Source organism: Eptatretus burgeri, chromosome 6 (assembly GCF_056783735.1).
Source record: "Eptatretus burgeri isolate ZD-2024b chromosome 6, Ebu_testis_v1, whole genome shotgun sequence".
In the NCBI taxonomy this organism is placed as follows: domain Eukaryota; kingdom Metazoa; phylum Chordata; class Myxini; order Myxiniformes; family Myxinidae; genus Eptatretus; species Eptatretus burgeri.
The window spans coordinates 13,444,183-13,457,584 of NC_140966.1; the positions used below are offsets into that span (position 1 = coordinate 13,444,183).

General features: G+C 49.4%; 1 protein-coding gene across 2 annotated transcripts in view; it reads right to left on the reverse strand.

The window, feature by feature from the left end:
- MRPL21 (mitochondrial ribosomal protein L21) overlaps window positions 1-13,402 on the reverse strand; it is a 31,369-nt gene that overhangs the window by 11,433 nt on the left and 6,534 nt on the right. For both annotated transcript variants that reach the window (XM_085884097.1, XM_085884098.1), the window contains 2 exons: window positions 419-473; window positions 140-225 (listed from right to left, as the gene is read on the reverse strand). In XM_085884097.1, coding sequence (XP_085740223.1) covers window positions 140-225; window positions 419-473 — 141 coding nt within the window. The remainder of the gene's footprint in view (window positions 1-139; window positions 226-418; window positions 474-13,402) is intronic.

Below are 13,402 nucleotides of genomic sequence, written 5' to 3' on the forward strand. Positions count from 1 at the left end.
CATGATCGTTCCTGGCAATTCCTATTCACACGAATACATAACCACTCATCTAAACACATATACAAAAACATAACTATCGTGTACACATTTTAACCCCCTTGGGTCATTATTGTGACAATATTACAGGTTTTTACTCAACCTTTATGATGAAGAATTTCTTCCTTTGGATTTGGTAATATGACCTTTTCCCATGGTGGCTGTGTCAAGGAAGTAATGGCTTCATACCTGGAAACAAACATATCTTTATGAAGTGTAACATGTTAAAAAGAAAAGAAAAAAGGTACAAAAAAAATCGAATAGAGCAAAATAAATGAAACAGAAAACATGTCGCTCTGAAGTCGCAAAGAAAAACATTCAAACATCTCAAAGTTATGTTGACATAATCACAGAGAAGTGAGCATTGATCGACGTTTCTTACTTGCGTTGCACGGGCAAGTCATGCGTACTCTGCAGCCGAGTTCGTACCAGGAAAGCTGAACAAAAGAAAATTTATTTGAGAAGCATTCCTTCATCATGCGGTCAAAGAAACGACGTTGATACAATAAATATTCCTCGATCGATGAATTAACATCAAAGAAGGTAAAAAATGAAGCAGCAATCAGGGGGATCTCATGCTTCCCAGTGTGGTGAACCTTTAGTTCCCCCACCAAGCCTTGGTTGGCCTTGCTACAGCCACCATCATTGCCCACATCTCCCAAACACAAAGTCTACAATCACCCCAAAGCAAAAATGCAGTCTGGGACTGTACCCGGAACTGGATCAAGAGCCGGGACTGCAGCTGGAAACGGATTATAGACTGGGACGAGGAAGCTGTCTGGAAATTCAAATGGTATCAAAGCCGGTATTGGGACCGCTACGGGGACCAGGATGGAACCCGGAACGAGCGCAGGAACCGCAGCAACTCTTCATCATACGTTCCTGACCGATGTTGCTGAAGAGCGAGAGATGGAGCAGGGTCTTCTTGGCGATTTCCATTCCGGTAAGCTGTAGACCTTTGGTGAGGTTAATAACGCCAGCTCTCCGAGCCCTTTCTTTGCTTTGTTTTCGGAGGTGTTATGCGTGTGCATGAACACATGTACACACGATTGCACGATTCGTAATACGTGCATTTATTTTCACGTCTGCTTTTTGTTTGATTAATTTGCTTATTACTTGTGCTAGATTAAAAAGTCAATCAAGAAATGGATTTTTGAGAGAAATTGAAAACTATAGTGCCAGGCAACTGGTTAGTTGAGAAACGAATGGTGAACAGAACTGATGTCTTTAGGATGGTATTATGACATGCTTTTCGTTACACCAGGGTCATCTCGTATGTTTCAGTGAGTAATGTGTTTCTGATAGATTTTTATTTACAAACGAAAGTACAAATATCTTTTGTAATGGATATACATGACTTTTTCAGTGAAATTAATTATTTTTAGTTCACTGTAAGTTGTGGTGAATTGTATTAGTTTATATTGTGTGCTGAATTACCTCAGCCATCGACGGTGAAGGAGGTTATGTTTTCACCCCTGTCTGTCTGTTTGTGTGCAGGATATCTCAAAAAGTTGTGGGCGGATTCGTTCGAAACTTACGGGACAGGTTGGGTGTGTGACCACGACAAATTGATTCAATTTTGGTGAAGATCCGAATCCGGATCTGATCATTTTTTTTCAGCGATTCTTCACCATTGAGAGAAAGTACTAAACTATTATATAGCACGATATCCCAAAAAGTTGTTGACCGATTCGGATGAAACTTGGGGGACATGTTGGGTGTGTGACAAGGAAGAATTGATTCAATTTTGGTGAAGATCCAAAACTGGATCCAATAATTTTTTGAGTGATTCTTCACCATTGAGAGAAAGTGCTAAACTATTATATAGCACGATATCTCAAAAAGTTGTGCACTGATTCGGATGAAACTTGGTGGACAGGTTGGGTGTGTGATCATGACAAATCGATTTGATTTTGGTGAAGATCCACATCCGGATCTGGATATGAGAATTATTAAATTTTAAAGTGATTCTTCACCATTGAGAAATAGGGCCAAAAACAATACAGTACTGTATCGCATGATATTTCAAAGATGTATTGTTCCTGATATGTTCTTGTGTTATCAGGCATTACGTGGCGGAGGTATGCGCTCCACTGAGTGCCCTTCTAATTTATCTCTTTTTTTTACTCTCAATTTTTCTCTATCTTTTTTGATGTGTCTACAGAGAGGTGAACTCTTGCAAATTGATTTTGTAAGGCTCACTCAGCTGTGCCTGGATGGGTTTGAGGGTGGATGGGTAGCAGCCAAAACCAAATACTTTCCAGTGTCCAGGTTCCTCATGATGACTCCATTGTTGCCTATCCAGGTTCTTCCTGATGATTCTATCTTTTCCTATTTGGGTTCTTCCTGATGGATCCAATGCTGTATTTGGTCTTTTCTTTCATTCATTAAAGAAAAGGATTTCTCCATAAAAACCAAGCAGCTCTGCTGTTTGCACCCACCTGCCCTTTTCTCTTCTTGTTTTTTTGTAGACACAGTCAAGGCTCGTGGAAGAGATAGTGCATTGAACGGATCAGGAAGGAAAACACGTCTGCATGGGGTGGACAAGATGGATACAGAAGGAAACTCCAAGGAGGGAAAACTGAAAATTGAAAGGAGGGATTTGGTTGGGTTAACGAGGGGAGAAAAGATCATGAGTTTGGATTGGGGACGATCTGAGATGGTGGTTAACAACTGCCTTGGACCTGGAGGGAAGAATGAGATTGAGGGATTATATGGAAGTTGATTCCACAGGTGGAAACAAAAAAAAAGGAACAAATGAGTGGAGGTGAACAGTGATCCTGCCTGGATTTAAGCAGTTTCTTTCACCAGAAGGGGGTTGATGGTGGACCGTGTGTGCCTTGCAGAAACCTGGGGGAGTGGGTGGTAGGGAGGAAGGGGAAAGCATGGAAAGAGTAGAGGGTACAAAACCGGAAAAGGAGGTGGTTGATGACAGAGACCACCGACCTGTCTCCTCTGACAAAGTGATAGATCCATAAACTCAGCTTCAGTGGGGGAGATTCCAATGATCTTAAAGGCCTTGGTTTCTACGACGGCAAGCTGAGATAGATGAGGCAGAGGAGGCAGCTCCAAACGGGAGAGATGTGGATGAAAGCCTTGCAGGTGCATAGGAGTTCAGGTGTGTCAAGGAAGGACTTTGTACGACACAGGATACCCAGTCGGTGGCTGCCTTTGGAGGCCAACTTTGAAATGTGGCTCGTCTAAGAAAGATAATTGCTGATAGTGAGACTCAGGAGTTTGAATGACTGAACCTCCTCAAGAAGAATGCTAAGAAAGTACATCGGATGGTTTGTCAGATGGTCCTTTCAAAGAGAGATGGTCTCCTTCCACCTATTTAACCTTCTTTCCCACCAATATGCCAACTTTCCTTCTCTCCTCCAAGCTATACTTATTTATACAATCACATCCCTCCTCCATCCCTTCCTTTGCGAACAAGTACAAAACCTTTTTCATTGCGTACTTGCCAATTATTTTCCAATCAAGCCACCTGGCATATGGAGCTTCCTATGAACTTTCACCGCTTTTGTCAGTATTGGGTCCCCATTCCAGTTTTATTTCAGATTATCTCCATTCCTTTCATATTCTTCTCGACGATACGTCGCCAGGTCTCTCTTTGTCGTCCGACCCTTCTCTTCCCATCAGGTGCCCAGCATGTTGGTATATCTTGATGCTCCAGGCATAACACGTGACCAATCCATATCCACCTCCGAATTTTGATCTTTCCTCCTCCCTGTTAGCCTTTCAACCTCTTTCTTACTAGCCATTTCAGGCCAGAAGATTGCCGATATTTTCTTACGGCTGCTGTAAATGAAAGACTCCAGTTTGCCATTTCTTTGGTGATTTTTCCAAGATTCACGTCCAAATAGGACTGATTTCACGACGTCGTCAAAAATCCTCAGCTTAGTTTTGGTGTTAGACCTCTTTGATTTTAAAATTTTGAGTCACATGAAAGTACCCCTTACCTATTGTATTTATTGTGGTAAATCTGCATCTCCAACCTCCTGTTATGGTAACCATGGACCCCAGGTATGTAAACTTGTCAACCTCTCGAATTGGTGAATTGTTGCACATGATGTTGTTGTTGGAGTGTGTAGCATGTATGTTCATGCTTTCTGTTTTGGCTATGTTCATTTCCAACCACACTTGCACAGTGTACTCCTCTTTACGGTCTCCTACATGCTACGTGAGGATTGTGACATCAGGTGCTGTCGATATAATCTGCAAAGCAGAGGTCCCTCGAGCTGTTCGAATTGGTTCCTCCAAGGTATCCTGTTCCTTCTCTGCCGAGTTGTTTTCCTCAACACCTCGTTGAACACCACTAAAACAGTAATCGAGACAATATGCAAGCTCGTCTGACCCCTGTACCTGTGTTGCAACCCTTTTTCTATGAACATGTCATAATTACAAGCTTGCACCGTTGTAGTGTTACGAATCTGGCAGCCATGAGCACTCAACATTCAGGTCCTTATGGAGCAGTTATATCGGTAAGTGAGTGTTTCTAGGTAGGGTCCCGTCCTATGTTTAATGAGTGATTAATTGTACGTGTGCTGTGAATTATTTTAGAGTTAGGATTTTTACATCACCAACAACAACAACTCGGCTCACGGCATTGTCCAGGCTCTTCTCGTGCCAGCATGCAGGCGTGTGCGGAATTCCATGCCCCAGGCAGTGTGGATTTTGCACCAAATATGGTCAGCTCGTTTCGATCTGGCTTAGCCCAAATATGGGCACGGAGCGTTTCGCTCTGGCTGCGCGCCAAATAAGGGAATGCATCATTTTCCACCCAATGGGTGGCGCGGACTAGAGCCGGGGCGGTCCTTTTCAAGAAGGTGGAGCCGTGACACGCCGTCCACCCAATGAGAGCAGGTGACGGGGGAGCGGACCGTGCCCCAAAAAACGATGGGAATCGATTGATGATTGTGTCCCGTCTGCTCGAGCGCTCTTCTATCTGGGTCTGCGGCTGACTGCATCCCACGCATCCGAGGCGTCTCGTCTGGCGCATTACAACAAGCGGTCGACCATCTCATCACGGGAGATCACCTAGTCTCGCCTCTTCTGGGTTTGGCTGCCCTGGTCCGTTCTTTGGCGACTGGTGCTCCGGGAAGGTGTGGTCGTCCAGCCGCGCGAACTCGGCCAGGGAGCCATACGTTCTCTTCCCTCAGCTTGTCTTCCCTCCGAGCTGAAGGGGCAATAAAGACCTCGAGGTCCATCTCTTTCTGGGTATTTGTGTGTGCGTGTGTGTGTGTCCATGGGTCCTATCTCTAAGTAGAATTGTTTAAAGAATTGCTTGTACATTTGATACCTTTCTTTATTCGTGATAACTCTGCTCTGTGTTCCCCTCCCCGATTATTGTTATAAATAAATATCCCTTTTGTTGAATGTACCAGCTCGTTCTTTGTCATTTCTGCCATTGGTTTGCCACGGTGCGTATTGGGGATTAGGAAGGCCGTTGTTGCCGTAATTGTTCATTTGGACCGACAGGCCTCGGTAACCATCCGCTCGGGTTACACACTGTTCGAGCACGGTAATGGTTCATCCCGCTTGAGGCCTGCCGAGGGTGTGAATTCCCCGGTAGCTTTGCCGCGTGGGTACTTAGGTATATTGAAGTTTGGCAATTACCCCTACCCCACGCGGTCGAATTATTGACGATTCACGGTCCTGTAAGGGGCCCGTGCCTTTCGGACTTATCCGAGGGTTACGACCTAAATTCCGGTGTGTTCGGTGGAGCCGACTCTACTGCTCCCCCGAGCGGTCGTGCTCGCCACCGAGACCCGGCCACACAACAGTAGGACCTATGCTGCGAGGGAAGGCCGTGAAATAACTGCCTGTCAAATCATCCTGACATCCCTGAAGTGCAGAATGCTGACTCTACACGTAACCATAGTTACCTGTACTGCAGTATATTGGTGTCCCCCCCCCCCCCCCGCCCCCAGACACAAAACAAAGTCTCAGCAAACCCTACTCAGGAATTCCTGTATCATGGTTTACATAAGCCACACTCCATTTCATTCCTCAGATGGTTCACCTCGACCACTTGAACTCCACCAATTATCCTCATCGACGTGTGGGGTCGGCCAAGGAGCATTTTCTTTTTTTTTACCAAGTCTTTCACGAACTGGCTGGACAGGCCTAACGTTCGACTGAAGGTGGTTTGTGTAACAGTTTGGAATTTGTCTTGAAGGGTGTTGGTGGTAACTCGCACTTCACGAAAGACACCGTGGGATCTTTAATCTCTCCTCAATTATGCCAGTAGACGGGACACCTGGCTTAACGTTCACCAGAGAGCTTTGTGATGCAATCTGCGATCGACCCCGAAAGTGTACAGTCAGGTTGGGGATCCACAGTGGAATTTTAAATTAACATAGTATCAATTACTAATTCATAAATTGACCAACGGACACCATTCGGTGGTCGAAACGTCGTGCCTGATAGACCAGTGGTGGGAGGGGGAGAATCACCACCGGAAGGAGGACAAATTTTCATCCAACTTTTCTAGATCAGTTTTTTGTGTAGCTGACGAATATGAAAGGTGATCAGCCAAGTTCGGGGGCGTTTCCGAGATATTGTGGGTCAAATGTCAACCGGGGTCAAATTTAGCCAATTATGAGTTTTTACTATGAAACCGATTCTGAAAGCTAAAATGCAGTATTTTTATGACTCGTTTATACTTTCAAGTGTCTAATCGTTATTTAAAAAAACACAACACACATTTTTATGGGTGACCTTAACTCAAAGGTCGAAGGTCAACAAATAACTACCGATGCAAAAACTGATACGTTGCTGACACCGAGAGAACTTGGTTGCTCAAAATAGTAATCATCTAATGTTTCATCTAAGCTAAACTAGAGGTGCGGGCCGTCCTACGTCCGTTCTAGCGTGCCACAAGGGCACCCACTTTCCCCCAAAAGTTTTTTTTTTTAAATTTAGCTTTTTTTCTATTTAAATTTCATTATCATATGTAGTTTCTAACTACTATAGTAATAAAAATTCATGCATTGTCTATTGATTTTTATTCAGACATTGCCTTAAAAAATATATATCACACATTTTTCTTTAAAATATCTGAAAATCTTTTTCTTAACGCATAAATGCCCTTTTGTCTGAACTGCCCCTGCTCCTCATAGATTCTAGATGAAACATTAAGATGCTTTAGTATGTAATACCCCTAAAACATGTTTCAATCAGGTCCAGTCAGATAAATCAACAGTTGTTACATTTAAGAAATCTAGCTAAAGACAGTGGAAGTAGTATACCTACGTCACTGGATACAATCACCAAATATAGATGTTAGTCGGACATTTCATCACAATCACTGTCTTCACTGTAGTCTGATAACTCGTCTTCACTATCTTCATCAGAAATATTACACAGAAGTTCCACAACATCCACAGGATATGGTATATCAACCCAATGGATTGATAAATGTTCAGTCCACCCATGGTTTACTGGAGTGTCCAAGAATTGCTGGGGTCTGTGAGCCAGACGCCACATCCTGGCTACATAGTTACTTCGAGCTGAATGTAATGCCAGTGCTGACTCGCATGGGGGTAATGCACACAGATCAGCTACCTTGCCGTCACAAAATCGATTCCAGAAAATAGTAGATCTGGCTTCATTAATACTGTTGTGGTTGACGAAATTCGCAAACCACCATTCAGGTCCCGTAGGTGAGATATCTCTGTAAGTATATGTGTATATATATACATTCATTCGGGCTGCGACCCTTTGAGATAGCCGTTTTTCTTTTACTATCTTTATTTTGGACCAACTGCCATTACTACCACTACAACCACCACCAACCGCATCTCGACAACCACAGCCACCTCCTCCAGAACCGCCTTCACAACATCCACCTTCTCCACAACCGCTTTCACACACCAACCACCAACCGCAACGCCGCTTCACAACAACAGCAACGCCAACAGCCACGACCTTTACCGTCACAACTCGCTCTCGCAACCATCGCATCACCCCCATTCCCGCGCCGCTTGTGGGCACCGATACTGGACTCGTACAGGGCGCGCACCGAGCATCGGGTGCAAAAACACCAGCCTTTCCGAGAAATTGGATCAAGAATGATTCACGCCCACTTCTGTTCCGTCCTATCAGCGAGCTTGGGGCGATTTGGCCCCGCCTCCAGGCGCGTTGGAGTATAATCGCTATATGCAGATTCGCGGATCAAGAATGATTCACGCCCACTTTTCCTCCGTCCAATGGGGAGCGTGGCTCCGCCCCCGAGCCGTTCCTGATCCAAAAATCTGCATATGATTTCTCCTGTCGCACTATAAAGCGCCGAGCGCGGAGCGAATCAGGGCAGTTGGAAGGAGTTGAGAAGAGAAGAGAGTTGGAGAATTGGGGCGGCGGCGAAATCAGTCGAGAGAGTGTCTGTCAGGGTCCGGGGAGGCTGGAGAAGCCAAGGAGCTTTGTGGAGGTCTGCGCTCGTGTCAGAGTCAGGGAGCTGCGGAGAGGGGAGGCCAGGAACGCGGTCGAGGTCGCGGTGGAGTCGCTCGTCGCGGGACCCAAGCCAGCCAGATATCCTCATTCCCCCGAGCATCAACAACCCCCTCCTGTTTCCCCCCGCGCTGAGATAGTGTGAGAAGGGGGCCCCGTTCCCACCCCATTCCAGGCAGTGCCAGCGAGGCCCGCGGAGTCGGGGCACCGCCGCCATTTTGAGGATCATCACCAGACGGGTAGGCTCGACGCGGTCTCGGCCCCAGGCCCGTCTGCCCCCTTGTCGATGAGGGTGGCCCCTTTTTCTTTTGCTTTGGAGTATATGTGTTGTCGGCGCCGTCTGTGAAGTAAAACTGTATAAGTGTTGCCGTGTGCTCGGTAGTCGGTAGTAGATCTGCATTGTGTTTCTTTTGTTGCATTTGCTTTTTGTGCAGAATTGTCGTGTTACTTTTACATTTGCTTTTGGTGCATAATTGTTGTGATTGTATATGTGTGATTTCCGTTTGCCGCGGAATAAATGTGCTTTATGTTGAACTATTTTTCCCGTTTCGCTTCGTCTTTTCTTTTATTGAATCTCCATCTTACTTCACGTAAAGGGTTGGTCTTGGGCTAAATACGCCCAATAATTAATCAAACCGTCGAGGTTGACGATAACACCGCTCGGTTATCCCGATAGTACGGAACGGGTCGCTTAAAATGGCCCGTGTCCAAAGTCGACCTGCGGCGAGGTGCGATCGCCCGGTCTACCCTCCGTGTGGGTACTTAGGTAGGTCGAATTTGGCGAGCAACCCTATCCCACGCGGGGGGCTGATTGGCACAATCGTGGTGAGGCCGAAAGGCCCACCCGTGACTAGTTCCCGGCGTTAGTCCGAGAGGGTCACGACGGGATTGTCCGTCCGGTGGGCGACGTGCCGCGATTTGAGTTACGTGGCCGCTCGCATGCCGGCGGGCGCGAATCCACGACACTGGTGTCAGGAGTGGGATACAAACCCATCCCCCTCCTCGCGGCACTGGTATCGGAGAACGGGAAAACGGGCTCTCCTATCTCCGGCTAAATTCACGGGAATCGGTGCAGGGGTGAGAGGAGCGACCCCCGATTCCCTCCAAATTACGAGCGATTCAAATTAACCTTTTACGAGAAATAAGATGGCGTCTCAAGGAGAGCAGGAGCCGGGGGTATTAGAAATGGATGTAGAATGTGTAGAATCCATGGTCCAGGATGAAAACCCCGTGCAGGAAATGTTGGTTGTGCAGGAACACGAACTCCCCCAACTAAACCCAGAGCTCGAAATAGGTGCGGCGGCGGCCGCGGTGTATGACACCTCCCCTCCCCCTCTCCACCAAAACCCTTCCCCAATCCCTGCCGAAACGGCTCACCCAAGCGCACCCGACATGGCCCAGCTATGCGCCATGCTGGCGGCAATGACAGCGAGGATGGATACAAACACAAATGAAATGAAAAACGAAATAAAAGGCATGAACAAGCAAATGAACGAAGTGAAAACGAAAATGGATACAAACACGAACGAAATAAAAGGCATGAACAAGAAAATGAACGAAGTGAAAACAAATATGGAAACAAACGCACTCAAAATGAAGGAAGAAATGAAAGAGCTGCGGGGTGAGACGCAGAACATGGGCCGAAGCCTGCAGGCGGGCATGAAGGCCGTTACCAGGGAGTTTAAAATGGCGACTCCACCTGTGGGAGCGAACGAGCTGGGAGGGAATGCAACGGCTGTCGGGCCCGCGGTGGAGGCTGGTAAGGAGAAAATAATTCGGGGAACGTGTTGGGCGAGAAGAGTGACGGTGACCGAGAGGGAAAAACTAATTGGGGTGACGGAGACGTGCACGAGGGAGATAACAAGGGAAGAGACGGAAATAATAGTTGAGACAAGGGAGGTAAAGGGTGAAGAGGTGACTGAGTTGGCAGAGACACGGGAGATGGGAACGATAGAGGGAAGACTACACGATGAAGACGGGGATAGAGACGCACACACACACACGGAGGTAGTGGAGGACAATGGGGGTGAGCTGGTGGACTGGGTGGAGACCCAGTGCGAGCAGCGGGATGGCCTCCTCCAAGAACGAGGGGTGGGAGTATGCCCCCTTGAAGCGAGTCATGACCAGGTGGGTTCGGTCGTGCTTTGCGAGGTCGAGGGGAGGAGTGCTGTGGACAGGTGCACGGAGAGCTTGGGGGGTATAGAGGCCCCGGAGACCCTTGGGACACGAATCCCCAGTGTGGTTGTCCCGGTGTGTGTGGTGCAAGGTGTGAGTGCGTCCCCGTGTGTGGATGAAACCGCCATAATGGATGAGACACCGCGGGCGAGTGCCCCCGCGTGTGTGAGTGAGACACCGCGGGCGAGTTCCCCCGCGTGTGTGAGTGAGACACCGCGGGCGAGTTCCTCCGCGTGTGTGAGTGAGACACCGCGGGCGAGTGCCCCCACGTGTGTGAGTGAGGCACGATGTGTGAGTGAGACACCGCGGGCGAGTGCCCCTGCGTGTGTGAGTGGTGTAGTGGCAAGTGTGCCGAAGGGCGTGCTTCCCAGCGCGCCGTGTGTGAATGAAACACCGCGGTTGAGTTCCCCCGCGTGTGTGAGTGAGACACCGCGGGCGAGTGCCCCCACGTGTGTGAGTGAGGCACGATGTGTGAGTGAGACACCACGGGCGAGTGCCCCCGCGTGTGCGAGTGGTGTAGTGGCAAGTGTGCCGAAGGGCGTGCTTCCCAGCGCGCCGTGTGTGAGTGAAACACAGCGGTTGAGTTCCCCCGCGTGTGTGAGTGATGCACGGTGTATGAGTGAGGCACCGCGTACGAGTTCCCCCGCGTGTGTGAGTGAGGCACGGTGTATGAGTGAGGCACCGCAAATGAGTGCCCCCGCGTGTGCGAGTAGTATGGTTTGTGTGAGGGAAATGGCACGAGTGAGTGAAAGGCCGCGAGTGAGTGGAGCCACGTGTGCAAGGGTAATGGCATGCGTGAGTGAGCGGCCGAGAGTGAGAGAGACAGCGTGTGCAAGGTCGCTGTGTGTGAGGGAGATGTCGGTGGGCATGTGTGAACATGCAGCCGTGTCTCCCGGGGCGAATGCAATGGAGTGGAGTGTGAGCGTCGTAACACGCGGGGAGTGCGTGGGTGGAATGGAGACGACGACGACGACATGTGAGGGACAAAAGCCGAGTCGCGGCTGCAGCTGTTTCGGGGACCGTGCCGGGTTCGCCCAGCAGCGAGTGCGAGGTCCGTGCTGTGCAACGCACGAGGCCCCCACGTGCTCGCTTGCGAGAGTGAAGCCCGGTCCGGAAACGCACGCGGTGGATTTGCCGATCCCGCGGACGGACAAAGTTTAGGCAGGATTACGGATTTGGACCGGATGGGTTCTCCACGCGGGCGTGTGTGTTAAGCTCCAACGGGCAAAGCACATGTGTTCGCGTGGGGAACCCCTCGAGACGTGGGGCTTGTGTTTTTTTTTTTATGCGCACGGTGACGTCATGGCTGCACGCGGGGTTGGAATCCGGCAGGAGGGGTATCCCTGCCGGATGGTACCGTTCAAGGAGGGACGAGGTACACGTGCAGCTGCATGACGTCACGGGTAGGTGCAAAGTGCGCGAGCTGTGAGTTGCCGCGCTGGTGCTGCGCATGTAAAAAAAAAAAAAAAAAAAAAAAAAAAAAAAGCAAGCCTCACTTTCGGGTGCACAGCATTCCCGGGCAAGGGGTGGAAGACCCCCTTACCTGGGCACAGGATGAAACTAGTTAGGGGGAAGGGTTAGCTTAGCTAGACCGACTTCATGGGGCAGGGGTAAGTCCTCATGGAGTCCGTGGAATGGATGAGTTAGAGGGATTGTAGCGAGATTTAGGTTGGGAAATTGATTAATGGGATTTGGAGACAGTGACAGACTTGTGGATGTGTAGCGGGGACGTAGCTTCGCGACGTAGTGTTAAATGGAATGTGCTGTAGTTTAAGGGACGACGTGGGAGCACGAGTTAGTTAGGGGATGTAGTTAGAAGGATGGCAGAGTTCAGCGGTGAGTGTGTTGAAGAGTTGTTGGTGAGTGAAGTGGAAGCATGTGCTTGGTGAGTGAGTGAGGCCAGCGGGTCTGTGTGTATGGAGCGAATGGGGACTGCATGGTGCGATGAGTGATTGGGGGGAGGAGTGACTCCCGCCCAAGGGACCCCGGGGTCAGTGTAGAGTGAGTTAGGGGGTTAGTTAAATTGAAAAATGGAGGTCGTTTTGTTGTTGGTGTGAATGTAGGCTCGAAACCCATTTGGAGGGGTGCAGGAGCCCTGTTGACGGGCTGGGAGCGTGGCTGCGAAAGGTGAGTATCGCTGAGTGGGTACCCCGGGCACCAGGCTAGTCGGCCGTAGTAGGCCAAGGGCCCATGGGGGGCCGGGATAGCATAGTGGGCACGGGTGCGTCTGCTTGGTGCGGGGGCCCGGGGCGCCATGAGCCGCGTGGGCAGTGTTGTGGGCACGGGTGACCCTCGGAAAGGGGCCCGGGAAGCCAGCCTGCCACGTGTGCGTTTCAGGGGTGGTGCCATGGGGGGCACTCCCCGGTGTTAGGGAGCTGGTAGGCTCGGAGGCAGTGTAGTGCCCGGGGGTGCCATCGTCGGAGAATCGGCAGAGGGTCGTGCCTGCCAAAGGGAGCCACGTGTCCCAGCAATGAGACCGTGTGAGGGCACGGAGAGAAAATTGGGGGGCGAGGCCCGAAATTGTAAGGACACTAACACAGGCGACGGGAATCTGGGTTTATAGAACCAATAGTTTAAGCGAGAGGCGCTTGTTGAAAGCCCCGGGGTAGTTTAACAGTTAAATGGATAGGGTAGATTAGGAAGTGTACCCCTCCGCACCATCCATCCCTTCGCTCTCGTTGTGGGCCGCTGGACTGACTTGGTGTTAAGATCGCTGAAGTCTGGGGAGGCCATCCTGAGG